Source organism: Panthera onca, chromosome A3 (assembly GCF_046562875.1).
Source record: "Panthera onca isolate mPanOnc1 chromosome A3, mPanOnc1 haplotype 2, whole genome shotgun sequence".
In the NCBI taxonomy this organism is placed as follows: Eukaryota; Metazoa; Chordata; class Mammalia; order Carnivora; family Felidae; genus Panthera; species Panthera onca.
In genome coordinates, this window is record NC_138341.1 from 21,102,862 (window position 1) to 21,119,478 (window position 16,617).

The window sequence follows — 16,617 nt, forward strand, 5'->3', positions numbered from 1 at the left end:
CAGTCTCCCCAGTACTCCAGAGCAGAGCCACTCCCTCCTGCCCCGGGCCCTCACCTCCGTGCACTGACTCTGGTTGATGAAGAAGACGCGGGCGAAGGGGTCCGAGAGGCCGCTGCTGTCGGCAGCGAAGAGGCTGCGAGCCTGGTACATGTGGGCCCGGAGCTGGAACGCCTGCTTCTCTGTGGGGTAGAGCAGGCTGAGGCTCCCGGAGCCGGGGCTGGGAGCCAGGGGCGGCCCAGGCCCAGGGGCCGTCACTCACTGGTGTAGACCAGGCTGATGGGCGGGAAGGCGTGCAGGCCCAGGCCCTGGGCTGCCTTGACCTCCTCAAAGCCGCAGGGCAGGCCGCACAGGAAGTCCTTGCGCTGCTTGCTCAGGCCCAGCCACAGGTAGAGCTCCAGCTTGGCCTGCACCGTCCAGCCCACGGAGCCGAAGCCCCGCTTGCCCGGCAGCTGGGGGTGGGCGTGGGGTCAGCTGCCCGGCCCCGTGGGGTGAGGGAGGGGCGGGAGGCCTGGCAGAGGCCTTGGTCAGAGCTGCCCCTGCCCCTCCAAAGCCGTCCCACGGGACGGGAGTGGGGGGGGCAGGGGGGCTGGGGTGGGAAGAGTGCGGGGGGGGGCCAGGTGCTGCCCCCTCCCCCTCTTGCTGTTCTCTCCAGCTTTTCTCTGAGCACCTGCCAGCCCCAGGGCTGGGGGCTCACTCCCTCCAAGGGGAGGCTGATCCCTTGAAGGAAGCCAGATGCAAACCCTGGCCCCTAGCCCCGCCCCCGCCCCCTCCCCCCAGCCTCCCTCCCCTTCTGGCACCTTGAGGAAGAGCGTCTTGACCTTGGCGCAGTCCTTGCCCAGCTCCTCCTCAACGATGGAGAAGAGCAGGTCCTTGGAGGGCACCCTGGCGTAGGCGGTGCGCTTGTTGTTGTTCATCATCCAGATGAAGACGTCGGGGATGCTGTGCTGAGGCTGGTATCAGGGGCGAGGGGGGACGCTAAGGGAGGGGTCCTGCCACGGGGCCCGACTGACCCTCAGCATCTCTGCCTCAGAGGGCCAGGCCTGGGTCTGCAGAGCAGAGGGGACCCGGATGCCGGGTCCTCCTTCCCCTCCCACGGGTGGAGTGGAGAGAACACACGACAGGACGACAGGACGAAGGGCTTGTTCACCACCCCCGTCCCCTGAGGGCTGTCAGAGAAGGAGGGGCCTCCTCGGTGGTCCTGCCCAGCCCCTTCCTGTGCAGCAACCCCTTCTCCGCTCTAGTCACTCCGGTTTAGGGGATGGGCACCCCCTCTCCGCGTTGACGGGGGCCACACCTCGTCTGCCAGGAAGCGCAGTTTCTGCAGGAAATTCTGGCACAGCCTCAGCTTGTCCCGCACCGTGTGCCGCTTCACCTGTGCCCGCAAGGTCTTGGCCTGCTGCCCCATACTCTCCTGTGTGTGTGGGGGGGGTGCTATGAGTGGGGCTCAGGCCATGCTGCACGGTGGAGGGGGCTGGCCCTGGTGGCCGTGACCTCGGAGACAGATGTCCCCCCCCCACCTCCAGCACCCTCCCCCCCCAGCCCCGGTGTGTCCTCACCAGCTCCCGCATGCAGGACTTGAGGCGCTCCCTGTCCAGCCTGGTGCGGGACGAGTGGCCCTGGTCCTTGTCAGCGAGGGAGAGGAAGCGGCTGGGGGGACAAGGGGGACAGGGCTCAGCGGAGCCCACGGGCCAGCAGGGGGCCTGCAGATACTTCCTTCCTTGCCCAGCACCCCCCCACACACACACTTCCAGCCCCTCGCTCCCCACCCTTCTGTCTCACTAGCAACCACAGCTGAGCTCCTCCAGGACACCCCGCAGGCGACGCTCCGGATAGGACTTCTCCGTCTTTATCATCTCCTGCACGTCGTTCAGGCCTTCTTCCTGTGGCCCCGGAGTGAGGGCGTATGCTGAGCTCCAACCCCCCAACCTCAGCCTCCCCAGACATCTCCCCCCATGCATCAGGGGACCGCGGGGCTAGCGACCTGGGACCTCTCACTAGCGCCATGCTCCCCCGTCCCCTTCCCCAGGGTCTTGCCACTTTACGGAAACTACCAATTCCCCAGGTTCTGTTTCTTCCAGAAGGAAGAAGCCCCCTCTGGGCTGTGGGGCTGTGGTCCCGGTGGACTTGCTGGGGCTGGGCAGAGCTCAGGGCTAGATGGGGGGTGGGAGGGCAGTGCGGGCCACAGACAGAGGGAGTGGCCAGCGGCCCCCAGGGGACACCAGGACCGGATGGGCCAGGACTCCCGGACTCCACTCCAGGTAGCCCTTGGGCCCTCCGCCCACTCCCGGGACATGGGAGCAGGGACAGGAACAGAGGTCCCGCTGGGGCTATTCCTGCGATCCTCACCCCCTGTCCCCCACCCTCCCCATGGCAAGCTGCTGGGCAGGCTGCCTTGTGTGCTGCAGGGGAGGCTCCCAAGCTGGGCAAGGCCCTCCGAAGCACCCCGTGCCCCCAGCCTGGCCCTGACCAGCTTGTCTGCGATGTGGTCCATGATGTTGGCATTGTAGAGGCGGCGACGCTGGTCCGGCCACCAGCTCTTGATGTAGATGCAGGGCTTGCGCTCCAGGTAGGGCAGATGGAAATAGTTCCTGGGTGGGAGGAGGTGGGGGGGTTGAGGACTGGGGCCCCCGGAGGTGGGAGGGCCAGGCCATGAGAGTCGGGAGTCCATGCACTTGGCTCACCTGTCGGTGATCTGGGGCCGCATGGGCGGAGTCGAGGACACTGAGGCCAGGTCCCCACCCTCACCGGCATCTTCATCACTGGAGTTCTGGATCAGATCTACTTCTTCCTCATCCCCAGGTTCCTTCCGGGGCCTGGGCCTCTGGGGCCGCGACAGGCCATCAACTTCATTCCCATAGTTGCCTGGAGGCAGAAAGCGGCGGGTGAGGGCCTCGAGTCTTTTCCCCCCAGGCTCCTGCCAGCTGATCCACTGCTTCGGGTTTGTGGGAGCGAAGAGGTGAATCAGGGAGTGGGGAGGGTGCCACGAGTCTACCTGCTGGGACACAATAGAACGCTAGCCAGGGGAAGGTGCCCACATCCTCTGCCCCTTGCAAAGATCTTGCTAGCGGCCCTGCTGACCGCTGAGCTCGAGGTCCAGCTTCGGGCATGGCTGTATTCCTACTCTGTCCCCTCTCCCTTCTGCAGGGAAGACTTTCTTCCTCATGTCCGGAACACAGCTCAGCCCTGCAGGTGGTACCCCTGTGGGCGGGTGTGTGCCCTCGAGTAGGTACACTGGGTACTATGTGGGTGCTTCAGAACGTGCAAAGGGAAGCGGTCAAAGTTTCCCTCCCCTGCCCCCGCCTGTGGTGCAGGGCCTGGCGGTCACTACCCAGCAGCTCCCAGGCCTGAAGATCCCTCTGTGAGCCCAGCACTCACCTATGGTCACCTCAAAGGTGATTGGCTTGTCTCCATTTTTCCGGTCGATCATTGAGGCCTCTAGGAAGGCTCCGAATAGAAAGAATTCTTCCATTTTCCCCGTGCAGCTCTGTGGGGAAGGTGGTTCAAACCATCCCCAAACCTCAGCAAGGATGTTGGGCCCGGTGCCAGGCTTCTCCCTACTCCTTTACAGACGGGCCTTGTGGGCTGATGGTGGGGGACATCCCACCCCATTGTGCCGAGGCCCAAATTCTTCTGCCCTCCAGCCTGGACATCCCTGGACAAGGACCACCATAGCCAGGACCAGGGCAGAGATGAGGCTCCATTTGGGGACCTCCAGGCAGAGTCAGGCACAAGCAGTAGGAAGGAACAGAGGCCCCCAGCAGGGCGCGGGCTCCTGCTTCCCTGGGAAGGAGGCCTCGTCATGGGGTCTTGCCCTCTGAGGCAGACAGGACAGCCACAGGCAGGGCCCAGGCCCAGGCTGCCACGGCGGGAAGCGGGCTGAGCTGGGGGCTCTGGAGGACAGCCCAGCGCCCCCCTCCCCCCCGCCCCCGGGACCTCACCTCCGAGACAGGCGTGGCCTGCTCCACCTGCACCTCCGTGGAGCTGGTCAGCTCAGGATTGGAGGTGTCCAGGATCTCCACCGCCAGGCCCAGCATGAGGCGGGCGCGGAACGACACGCCCTCCCCCAGGCCCTCATTCAGGTCCTGGTGCTCGTCCAGCAGCGTGTAGTTGCGTGTAGAGCCGTACATGTTCACCCAGGCCGGGCCCAGCGTGGGCAGGAAGCCTGTGGGCCACGGGGAGAGGGACAAGGGGCTCACCCGGGGTGGTGGGACCTCTTGTGGGGGCTCCGGCCTGCACCTCCTTGTTGCAGAGCTGAGGACCCCGTGCCTTGCTCGGTGAAATGTCTGAGGCCAGAGACAGCCTGCGGGCCAGCGAGCGGCTAACAGGAGGCTGCAGGGAGAGCTCGCGTCTGCTGTGCGTGGGCAGGCTTGGGGGCGGCTTTCCCCCTGGCCAGGAGCACTTCCCTGGGTCACGCTCCCTGCTTCCTGGCATGCGGAGCAGGGCTGCCCACAGCCTACTCGAAAGACAGATGCCAACTCGTCTCAAACTCCTCAGCGTGGCCTTTTGGCCCTTTGCTGCCTGTGTAGATAGGCACCTCACCGGGCATCCCACCCGCTTCCGCTGACCTCCCCCTTCCTCTCCGAAGATCCCCGCTCTGTCCGGGGAGGCCGGCCCAACGCCTCGTCCCTACTAACTTCTCCCGTTTGTTGGAATTTGTGGTCTCCTGTGTGACACAGGGTCCAGTTCTGCTGCGTGTGCTTTGTTGGTTTGGTTTTTGTTCTGCCTGGTTTAAAACAAATTATAGCCTTTTGTAGCAACGTGGATGGAACTGGAGAGTGTTACGCTAAGGGAGATAAGTCACACAGAGAGAGACAGATACCATATGTTTTCACTCTTATGTGGATCCTGAGAAACTTAACAGAAGACCATGGGGGAGAAGGGAAAAAAAAAAAGTTAGAGAGGGAGGGAGCCAAAGCATAAGAGACTCTTAAAAACCGAGAATACACTGAGGGTTGATGGGGAGTGGCGGGGTGGGTGATGGGCATCGAGGAGGGCACCTGTTGGGATGAGCACTGGGTGTTGCATGGAAACCAATTTGACAATAAATTTCATATTAAAAAAAAACCAAATTATACCATTTAAAAAAATCAAGATATACTTTACAGGATATAAAATTCACCATTTTAAAATGTGATCCTTTACATAATAGAAAGTTCGCCGTTCTAAAATATGCATTTTGGAGGTTTTTAGTATATTCACCGTGTTGTACAACCATCACCTAATTCCAGAACACTTGCACCCCTTCCCCCAAGAAACCCTGTACCTATTCGCAGTTAGTCCCACTTCCCCTCCCCCACAACCACTAACCTACTTCCTGGTTTTACGGATTTGCCTATTCTGGACATTTCGTCTACACGAAATCATATAATATGTGGCCTTTTGTGGCTTTGGCCTTAGGTTTTGAGCATTTGGTAGCACATCCACCTTTCTAGTCCCCAGTGAACACCATGAGGACAGGAATGGATACTTCTCTTGCTCTATTTCCCTGGTACCCAGTGCCTGGGTCCTAGAAGGGGTCAGTCCTTACAAGTCTGTAGATAGGGACTATGGCAGCAGTCTACACATACATATATGTAACCTATATGTATACACACATAATTATTTTCATCTTATAGATGGGGAAACAGGTTCAAAGATCACACAGCTACTAACTGTCAGGGCTGGGGTTCAAACCCAAGCAGCCTGGCTCAGGCAGGCTCTGTCAGCTCTGTGCAGCCCTGAGCCATGACTTTCCTTTGAGGCAGGGGTTGCTGACCAAGCCCTCACAATGCCCAGGCCCTTCAGGCTGAGGTGTGAGATGGTGGAGGTGTGGAGGTGTGAGGGGGGAGGTCTTACTCCCTCCTTCTGTTCAGTCCCCTCCCCTCTAACCCAGTCTCCTGCTGCTGACCTTTGTCTCCATCATTAGAAATCTTGCGCAGGTCAATGAAGTGGGTGCCGATGGCCACGTCGTTGACCTTGTCGGAATCTCGGATCTGCACCTTCATGCGCTTGCAGAGTGGGGGGAACAGGTCCGTAAAGACGACCTGCTCATTCCACAGTGGCTCGTAGCTGCTTTTCTGTACTGATGTCTTGCCCTGGTGGGAGGGAGCGAAGGTTAGGGTTTGTGTGTGTGTGTGTGCGTGCATGTACCCATATGTGTGGTGTGTGTATATCACATGCATGCATATATGTATATGTATGTGTGGTGTGTGTATGTGTGCAAGTGTATGTGTCTATGTGGTGTGCATATGTGTGCACATGTATATGTGTATATGCATGTGTGGGGGTGTGTGGGTACATGTTTGTGTATGTATGCATATGTATATGTGTATGTATGTATGTGGGGTACGTGTGTATGCCTGTGTGTACGTGTGGTGTGTGTATGCATGTGTACATGTGGGGTGTATGTATGTGTATGTGGTATGTATATGCATGTGTGTATTGTGGTGTCTGTATATGTGCATGTATATTATATAATGGTGTGTGTATGTGCACACATGTATGTATGTGTGCATTCATGTGGGGGGGTATGTATACATGTGTACATGTGGGGTGTGTGTGTGTGTGATATATATATATGTGTGTGTATGCATGTGTGTATGTGTGGACTGTGTGGATGCATATGTGTATGTGCATTATGTATGCATGCATATGTGTACGTGTAGGATGTATGTATGTGTGGAGTATGTGTATGCATGTGTATATGTGTGATGTGCGCATATTTGTGTGTATGTGTATGTGTGACATGTGTGTATGTATATGTGGTACGTGTATATGCGTGGGTATGCATGTGTATGCGTCGTGTGTATGCATGCCCATGTGTATTGTATGTATGTATATGGGCTATGTATATATGCATGTGGTATGTGTGTATGCATGTGTACATCTGGGGTGTGTGTATGTGTATATCATATGTGTATATGTGTGCATATGTGTGTACGTGTGTATGCATGGTGTCTGTATATGTGCAATGTGTATGTGCACAGGTGTATGTGTATGTGTGTATTCATGTGTGTAGGTGTGGTCTGTGTATGCATGTGTACATGTGAGGTGTGTGTATGTGATATGTGTATATGTGTGTACGTGTGATGTGTGTATTTGTGTGTATGTGTATGTGGGATTATGTATGTGTGCATGGTATGTATATATGCATGTGTGCATGTGTGTATGTGTGTATGTGTGTGGGGGTGTGCATATACACATGTATGCATGTGTATGTGTGGCACATGTGTATCCATGTGTGGTATGTGTACATGTGTGTATGCATGTGTGTATGTGGGATTGTGTATGTATATATGGTATGTCTACATGTATGTGCACGCATGTGTGTATGTGTGTGTGTGGTATATATAGGCATGTGTGCATGTGTGTATGTGTATGTGTGGGATATGTGTATGTATATGTGGTATGTGTATATGCGTGTGCATGCATGTGTGTGTGGGATGTGTGTATGTATGCATACGTGTATGTATATGTAGGTATACGGGGCATGTGGTATGTATGTATGCATGTGTACATCTGAGGTGTGTGTATGTGTATATGTGTATATGGATGGTGTTTGTATGTATGCATGTATATGTGTATATGTGCTGTGTGTGCACACATGTATGTATGTGTATGTGTATATTCATGTGGGGGGTATACTTGTATGCATGTGGGGGATGTGTGTATGTATATGTGGTATGTGTATATGCATGTGTATGCATGTGTGTATGTGTATGTGTGGCATGTGTATATGTGTGTGTGCACTTATATCCGGCAGGCGCTCTCCCCCATTCCAGCCTCTCAGACTCTCCTCCCTTTCAATGCTCCTGCCTTAGCTCTTGGTGTCTAGAACACAGAAGCAGGGAGGACCCCCAACCTGGCCTTGGCCCCAGCCCCTCTCAGCTGGAGCTCCCCTCACCTCTCACTCTCTTCCAATGCACCAGGGGATCGAAGGCATCACCCGGCTTCTGATTTTGCTCACATCCTCCTCCAGCCCCCCTCCCCCAATCATCCCGTACCTCTAACGCTTCTCACCCCAAACCCAGCTTCCTGTATCCTGCACCCCAGTACCTTCTGGCCAGCAAAGAAGACTTGCACGTAGGGGTCAACCAGGTCCTTGTTCTCCCCGATGAACGCCTTCTTCACATTGGCCATGAGGCTGGTGTTCATACGGGGCAGCCCTTCTGCTCGGTAAATCTTCACGTAGAACCGGGCCCACTGGCGTTCGGGGGGCACCCCCTCGGGGAGCAGCAAGTTCCTGCCAGTATATACAGCTAAGGCTGTGGTGGCCCGGCCTGGGCACCCCGGTCCTGCCCTGGCGTCGGCAGACCTTTGGGGCCCGGAACAATCTCCGTGAACTCCTGCCCCCCCGGCCCCCCTCCCCCACACCCCACCGCCTCAGTCCTTCCTCTCCTGGGAGGAGAGTCTGCGGACGCCGAGACCAGCCCTGCCCTCGGTCTTTCTTGGAGGAGCTGGGCTGTCTGGGGGTGGGCGAGGACAGGGGTGAGGGAAGAGAGGGGTGGGGTCTGAAGGCCAAGTCCTCCCCAGGGTCTCCTGCTGGGGAAAGGAAGGATTAGGTCAGGTGTCCAGGGGCTGTGGCGGGATGGGAGCCTCACCCTTCAATGTCATCCTCGTCTGTCTCATTGGCCTTGTGGGGCGTCTTGATGTTGTCCCCCTTGCCCACCACGGCCACGTCACACTTCACGTAGCCCTTCAGCCCGGCGGAGATGTCGTCGGGGTCCGACAGGATGGCCCACTTGTGGTGGAACTGGTGCTCTGCAGTGGCGAGGGGTGGGGACTGCACCTGCCGCCCTGGGACAGCTGCAGAGCGGTGGGGCCGAGCGTCTTTAGGCCCCCGGTCCCCAGCATGGCCAGGAGGAGACAGAGGCTCCCAGAGGGGCGAGCAGCTGGGACAAGGTCCCGCATCCCTGAGTGTGGTGTCTTTGAAGAGAAGACCCTCCAGACTGGTTTCTTGGCCTGCAGCCCTCCTAGCCCACCCCTGCGGACAACCTGCACACAGCTGCCGGACAGAACCTTCAGAGAGGCTTCCCCTCCCTCACTCCTCCTTTCGAACCATCTGGGGCTCGCCAGTGCTTGGGGTATCTAGACCACAGACCTTAGCGTGGTCTGTGGGGCCTCCCGATTCAGCCCTGCCCGGCTCACCCCACTCATCCCGCCCTGCCCCTGTGCTCCTGCGGGGTCCGGCTGCTTTCTCCTCTCTGAACAATTCGAGGCGCTCTTCATACCCTTCTGCCTTTATAGCTGCGGTTCTTTGAGCTTGGAATGGCTCCTTCCTACCCTTCCCCCATTCGAACTTCTCGGACACCCGCCAGGGAAGGCTTGTTGGGCTGGGAGGTTGCAAGCACTCCAGGCCTCCTCTACAAGGTACCAGAGGATGGGCGGGGCCTCGTACGACCCTTCCTCATCTCCAGCAGGGAGCTGTGGTGACTGAGCAATGTCCCGAGGCTGCATCTGATGGCGCAAATGTGGTCCTGCCAGGGTGAAAACAGGCCCCGGTCCCCGGGAAAGCCTACCAGCTCCATAAGATCCTGCTACCACTGACTCCCAGCAGCACCCAGGAGTCCCGTGCCCCTGGCATCGTGCTTCCAACGACTCCGTGGCTGGGTCAGCAACCAGGGACTCATCGGGGAGGTCAGGCCAAAACAGAGGCCGTCAGAGTGCAGACATCAGTGCCCCAGCTGAAGGGGCCATGTCACTTCAGGCTCCTCTGAAGGGTACCAGGCTCAGGAACAGATTCAGGAGAAGCAGCAAATCTGGCGGTGGGTTACCCTAGCGGAGAGCCTGGACTTTGGGCCCCCCTGGGCCTGGGTTTGCATTCTTTTCCTTTCCCTGGACCCACTATGTAAGCTTGCTGAGCCTGTTTTCCTGCCGGTGAAACGCAGTGATGATGTCTACACGGGGCCGTGGGGGGTAGGCCCGCTGGGACGGTGTGCAATAGCCGGGTGCCTGGCACTTAGCAGGTACTCCCTGAGTGGCGGTGGTTTCCTTACCAGGACTCTACTGCTGGGAAGCCCAGGGGCCCACGTCAGACTCCTCACTGACTCTCCAAACCCCTGCTGACGGTACGGCGGTGGGATGCCTCCTCAAGGACGCCAGTGTCACGCCAGCCCACGGCCCACAGTGGGGACTGCTTCCCTGGGAGGCACCAGATCGAGACTGGCCCTCTTCCCTGCTCCCTACAGCGCTAATGGTCACCGGGGCCACCCTCTGCTGAGGACCACGGCGTGTGTGTGGCAGTGGAAAAGGCTGGCCTGGCAGCCGGGAGACCAGGTTCTACTCCCAGGAGGCTCCGGGCAAGTCTCTTCAGTACCCTGGGCCTCAGTTTCTTCATCTTCATAGAAAAGCTGGACTAGATGTTTTAAAGTCTCTTGTAGGTTGAGTGTTCTATGATTTTGTGATGTTTGTGTGTATCACCTTGGGTCTGGGCTCTGATTCCCTTAGTCTAAGTCACAGAGCGTGCACCAGCCGAATGTCTACGAGGTCGAACTGGAAGAAATCGCCAATTTATTTAACTTAATAGTTTAGTGGCACCTTGTCTCATCTGTAAAATGGGAAGGAACGCTGATGCCTACCTCCCTGTTTCATGAGGGTCAAATATGACACTCTGGGTGACATTGTATCGTCCCTGTCCAAGGGCCCAATGGAGTCATTATTGCCTCCTGAGTGGTGGGTTCACTTCAGGGACACGGGCTGGGGCCCCGTGCCGGCTTGGATGCCCGTGGTTCCCGAGCTGGCCGTGTGCTCAGTCATCATCATCTGGCAGGCTGAGGGCACCTCCCCTGCCCGGCCCATGCCTCACGAGTCCTCTGGGCCACCCCTCAGGGTTCCCTCACCAACCGCATCCAGTGTCGGCCCGCGGGGACCCACAATGCTACTAGTCACCACAGCCCTTCATGGCTGTTCTCGGGAGGCCCGGGTCCCTCGATGGATGGTCGGCAGGCCCCGCATCCCTCAGAAGCCGCCACACTGCATTTGTGGAGAGGACAGTGTGGCTCCGTGGGTGTCTGCAGTCACACAGCCTGATTTCGCCCCAGACCGACTGGGTGACTGGGGGGAAGCCCCAGCGCTTCTCTGAGCCCCGGGCCCCTCAGGTCAAAGAAAAGGGGGCGATGCCCTTACCCTGCGGGGCTCCTGTGAATCCAGCAGCCTGAACACAGGTAGTCACGGCGGCCGTGTGCAACACCCCATCGTGCCACGCCCCCCAGTAGCCTCACACTGACTTTATGGTCCTGGCCAGGCTTGGCCCAGGGATCACCAGGGCGGGAAGGACGGCGTGTGCCACACTTGCTGAGCTGTGGGCACAGATACTCACCAGGCTGGGAGTACACAGTTCCCACATCCATCTTGAAGGACCCCACCAGGGTACCGCTTCGCAGCAGGTTCTTGGAGTGAATCACCTTCCGGGCAGAACCACCAGCCCCAGTCAGGTGGGGCAGGGCTGAGGCTTTCCGCGGGGTAGGAGTGAGGTGGTCTGATGGTGGCACCACCTGTCTTTCTGGGCCATGGAGCCTTTCAGTGAAGCGGGAGGGCATTTGGCAGGGCAGGGACGGCTCGCTGAGGCTCAGCATCAATCTCTCCTGCCCTCATTTTTGCTGACTGCCAGGTACGGGTCACTAGGTCAGACCCTATACAGAGGCACCTGGCTAAACAGGTGACAGGGGCCCACATCAGCCCGGCTGTGTGTCTGGGCACGGGGCTGCCTTTTAACGGTTGGTCCGCCCGGAGGGGTGCCCTTTTGGAGGGCACACGAAGGTGCAGTTCGAGCTAGTGGCTCCCCACTCACCGAGATCTTGATGATCTTGTCAAACATGACGTCCGGAGAGACGTGGAAGTCGAAGACGAAGTACTGGAGGGGGAAGGACCCAGAGCTGCTCTCACCCAGCGGACAGCGGCTAACGGCCTAGGGCAGTGATGAGTCCCTCCCTCCTAGCAGTGCCCGTTCGTACTCTGGCCATTTCCCCTGAGCCCCGAAGTTCAGGCGAGCAGCGGTGGTCGCCACTGGTCCCCCCTGACCCCGCGGCAGGTGAGAGCTGTGTGGCTTTGGGCAGCACCCTGTCTGAATCTGTTTCCTGAGCTGTGAAATGGGAGTAATGACACCCACCTCAGAGCCTCGGTAAGATACCACAAGATACCGTGCAGTTAATACAGGCAACACAGTGCCCTTAAGCCACGATGCTCTACTGCCTAGAAGGTCTGTCCTGATTTCAGCGGCGTTGAAATGTAAAATAAGGCTGTGAAGGCACCCAATTTGCTGTAAATGTAAAATGTGGTGGGTGTGAACTGCCTCCCTGAGCTGGGAGCTGCCACTCAGCCCCTGCCCCATTTCTCCTGGCCTTGGTGTGCAGGTGCCAGGAACGAGAGTGGGGGGGCAGCGCACAGAGGGACCACTGCTTTGGTGAATGTGTGGGCAGAGACAAGGAAGAAACGTTGCCAACAGGCTTCGGGTCAATGTCTAAGGAGAGTCCGTTCCTGGCTTCTGGGGACTCACACTAGAGCACTGTGGGTAAGAGTGCTGCCTTTAGAACCAGATCGACCGAGTTTTTACTGTTAGGCCAATCGCTTCCTCCCTGGGTCTCAGTTTACCACCCTGGGATAGTGCTCGGGGCTGCCGTGTTGAACTGCCCCAGGGGCACCATCAAAGAGGGGGCGGGGTTTGGAGGCCTGGTCATGAAGTCTGAACGAGCTGACCCTTGTTAAGCGTTCAACCCATGAGTGCACGTGGTCAGTGCCCCGTACACGCCAACTGCTGTGTGTGACGCAACATGTCCGGGTGGCACTGCCCGGGGGCACTGAAGCTCTGGAGAGGTGGGTGGAGATCTAGACATGCAGGTGACAACTGACGCCTTGGGGCTGGGGGCGGTACCCAAGGAGAGAATGGGAAGGGACCGGTCCAGGGCAGGGCTCCAAGAAGAAGCAGAGGGCACAGGGAGCATGTCAGGAAAGGCAGTGGGGGAAGGGCTGGAGAGAAGGGGAAAGGAACAGAGAGGCCCCCAGGGCGGGGGAGGGGGGGTGGGTCGTGGAGAGGATGGAAAGGGCTGGGCAGTCAAGAGAGAGGCACGTGGACTTATGCTTAGGGGACCGCATGGTCTTTGGTGACCCAGAGGAGGACAGTTTCAATGAAGCCAGGGGGCAGAGATCGAGGCATGACTGGGAAGAGAGGCAGTGGGGACAGCCCACATAGTTGGACTGTGAGTGTGAGGACAGAAAGGGGTGGTCACCAGGAAGTACGTGGGATTGGGAAAGACATGGCTAGATGGAGGGGTGGGTGGGTGGATAGACAGACAGACTTCTAGTTCTGTCCCTGAGCAGTGGGGTTTCCCCTAGTTGTACTCGGAGAGAATATTCAAGAGTAGAACACCTTATAGGCAAAGGAGGAGCTGAGGGAAAAGTGAAGGCAGAGTTGGGGGCGCTGAGTGGACTGGGTAATGCTAGATTCTATGGGAAGAAGAAAGAGAAGGATCTAGGGCAGAGGGGAGAGTGGTTTAGGCAGAAGGAAGATGCCAGTGACTTGGACCAGATGTGCCCACGGAGAAGCGGTCTTGGCCTGGTCTTGAACAGTCAGGCTGTTCTAGGAGGGCAATGGCCGTGAGCCTCCCTCCACATGAAGACAGGTCTCGAGCTGGGCAGGAGGCAAAGGCTAGGCCAGCTGTCTCAGAGCTGTGTCAGCCCTAGCAGAGCGAGCTAGCCAAGCTAGAACCAGAATTTTGCACTCTCTGAGTGGTCTTGTGGTCATATTCCTTGTGTTTCCCGAGCATATTTCCCTTGTCTAACCACCTAGAAGTCTGCTAAGTCATGCTGATTGTTCTCATGTCCCTCCCTTGCGTTCAGTGGAGTCAAAGGAAGCTTCCTGCCAACTCGGAGAATTAGCCAGAAGTAGTACACCTCTGGGACCAGGGATATTTTTCAATGAAGAGGAATATGGCATAGGACAAGAAGCAAAAGAAAAGAAAGCCCCACTTTGGGACCAGGAGGAATCACGGGAAGATCATTTGCAGTGGTGGTTCTCAACGGGGGCGATGGGGCGGGACATTTGGCAAGGCCTGGAGACCGGTGGGGGTTGCCACTGGCATCGAGTGGGTAGGAGCCAGGGATGCCGCTCGACATCCCACCATTCACAGTCCAGCCCCTTATACCAAAAACTGGCCCCAAATGTCCTCAGTGATGGGTTTGAGAAACGCTGGTTTAGAGGAAACAGAAATTAAATCAGAGCTACCTGGGTTTGTGAAAAAGAACAAACATGATCGAGAACAAATTTAAGATTCACGTGAGCGGAAGGAATAGTCTTGGTGCATATAAACATGGAGTTTGGGAAACCGTTTCTAGGCTAGAAGTAGGCGGTGGCCTGTTCAGGCAAAAACTGTCATCTTTGCGGCCCCTGCGTTGCCAGGCATGGGCTTGAAGCGCAGCACATACTCAGCAATGTTTGGTTCTCTCCTCGGGGGGGGGGGGGGGGGGGGGCGGGGAGGGAGTAACCATCTGCAAAGTGTTACCCAACGCTTCCAGGGACATGCCAGGCTCTGGGCTGGGCCACAGTGATACAGGAGACCGGGAGCCTCCAGTCCACCAGGGACAGAGACACGAAGGACCAACTGCAATTCAGAGACATTATTGCCACAGAAAAAGAAGTGCATTGACTTCTGACCCAGAGAGTGCAAGGAGGACCACTCTGCGGCAAGGACACTTGGCCTGGGCTCTGGAGGGAGTAGGAGTTTGCTGGGGACACACAGAGTGGGGCGAGCAGCTCTGTTTTCTTGGGACGGAGGAAGCAAGCTGGACGAAACACGAGGTGTGTGGGGCGGGTGCAAGGTGAGTCCCTGAGTCAGCCAAACGTGGCTTTGCCACATCATATAACCATGGAAGGCCAGGGGCACCTGTCTCCGTATCCATTAGAGGCTTTTCCAGTGAGGGATGTGCCCTGATGTAAGATCAGAGATGTGGAGGCGGAATTTCCTGACTCCTGGGAAGGTCGCTACGTGGGGCTGGGGGCTGGGCATTTCCTGAGCACTGGTGTCCCAGCCGTGCCGGCCTGTGGGCTTTTTCTCTCTCATGCCCTAAGAGTCAAGGCCAGTGCTCTGGAAGGATCCCCACAGAGGTTCAGGCACCATGGAGGCAGCCCGGCAGACAGGGTGACTCTGGCCCTTAGCATCTGGGCAAGGACTTTCTTCAGGACCTTCAATGTCCCCTCGTGTAAAATGGGCTTAATGGGTTGTAACAGCACGGGCCACCCCCTTGCTGGTAGCCCTTCGTGCCCCTTGACTCCCAGCTGCTTCTAATGGGCCTGGGTTGGGGGCGGTGGCTGGAGCCCAGCCTCCTGCTACATTTAGGGAAGTCTCATCCCCCCACCCAGGGCCACGGGGCACTGACCTCATTATAGTAGGGGCAGTTAGTGGACTCCTTCATGGATGTGTACTTCTTGTCGTCGCCCACCTCCACGCACACCACGGGGTCCATGTTCAAGCCCACGAGCTGCCGAGCCTCAATCACAGTGATGCTGACCTTCGGGCGGGAGAGGGGGAGGCCAGAGGTAAGCCGCGTGAGCCTTGCCGCTCGTCCTCCTGGAGTCGGGGCCCAGGAGCAGGGAGCCAACAACGGACTTGGGTTCCAGCCCGAGCACTGTCTCTAATCTGCTGTGGATCCCGGGCTCTTTTCCCCACTAAGCCTCAGTGTCTTCATTTATAAGGAAGGGCGTGGGCTGGATAGGCTGGAAGTGTGTGTTGTAATTACCAGCGGGGAGGAGGAAGGCGCTGGTTAAAAACCAGGGTCTCTGGTGTCCCTGCCAAACTCCAGGCCAGCCCAATCCAACCTTGGGCAGTGGGACCAGGCATCAGTATTTTCAAAGCTCGCAGGGATTTCAAGTGTTCCCCCAGCCTCCAGGGCTCCACCGCCTAGAGAGCTGCAAACCACTCCCTGGGTTTCATGCGCTCAGGGATTAAGCTTTCTATGTCTTCATTGATGTCCTTTAATTTCCTGCCCCAGCATCTCTCATTTTAAGATTGCAGGCCTCTGAGAGTGCTTCGTGTTTCTGGAATTCCCCCCCACACCCGCTTTCCACATTCTTGGTTTCCCCCTTTTGTTTAATCTCTTTGGGAACCTGAGCCACCTTTGCTGGCTTGATGTTGTGTGTTTTGTGGGTTCTGTGTCTTTTCAGGGGGCGTCCAGCTCCCTGGAATCTTACGTCTATGCTGGGAAGCCCTTTTTAAGTTGTTCATTCATTCAACAAGTGTTCATGTTCTGCACTGTTTGTGCAGAGCCTGATGTGGGGCTTGATCTCACGAATTGTGAGATCATGACCCGAACTAAAGTCAGGAGTCGGACGCTTCACCGACTGAGTCACCTAGGTGCCCCGTGAACCTTCATTTTAAGCCATCAGTTCTTGCTTTGGATTTGGAGGTGTCAGTCCCCATTGGGGTGGCCATGACAAAATAGAAAGAGACACAGGTTTGGGTTGGCTGGGCTGGCATTCAGCCCCAGACCTTATACATGACCAAGGGTGAGAGGAGGCACCTGTGCAGACTCACGGAGTGAGCTCTAAGTGGAAACACCATCCATCCACAAAGTTGGGTGAAGGTTAATTGAGATAATGTGTGTCACAGAGCCTCATAAACAAGCTCTAGAAAATATGAGCTATTGTTA

The 16,617-nt window shown here is 57.3% G+C and overlaps 1 protein-coding gene across 8 annotated transcripts in view; it reads right to left on the reverse strand.

The window, feature by feature from the left end:
- OTOF (otoferlin) overlaps nt 1-16,617 on the reverse strand; it is a 93,782-nt gene that overhangs the window by 17,566 nt on the left and 59,599 nt on the right. For all 8 annotated transcript variants that reach the window (XM_078444886.2, XM_078444878.2, XM_078444885.2 and 5 more), the window contains 16 exons: nt 15,349-15,480; nt 11,768-11,830; nt 11,297-11,381; nt 8,580-8,739; nt 8,035-8,221; nt 5,888-6,074; nt 3,939-4,162; nt 3,376-3,484; nt 2,682-2,862; nt 2,468-2,588; nt 1,780-1,880; nt 1,557-1,647; nt 1,295-1,411; nt 798-950; nt 260-449; nt 55-179 (listed from right to left, as the gene is read on the reverse strand). In XM_078444886.2, coding sequence (XP_078301012.1) covers nt 55-179; nt 260-449; nt 798-950; nt 1,295-1,411; nt 1,557-1,647; nt 1,780-1,880; nt 2,468-2,588; nt 2,682-2,862; nt 3,376-3,484; nt 3,939-4,162; nt 5,888-6,074; nt 8,035-8,221; nt 8,580-8,739; nt 11,297-11,381; nt 11,768-11,830; nt 15,349-15,480 — 2,226 coding nt within the window. The remainder of the gene's footprint in view (nt 1-54; nt 180-259; nt 450-797; nt 951-1,294; nt 1,412-1,556; nt 1,648-1,779; nt 1,881-2,467; nt 2,589-2,681; nt 2,863-3,375; nt 3,485-3,938; nt 4,163-5,887; nt 6,075-8,034; nt 8,222-8,579; nt 8,740-11,296; nt 11,382-11,767; nt 11,831-15,348; nt 15,481-16,617) is intronic.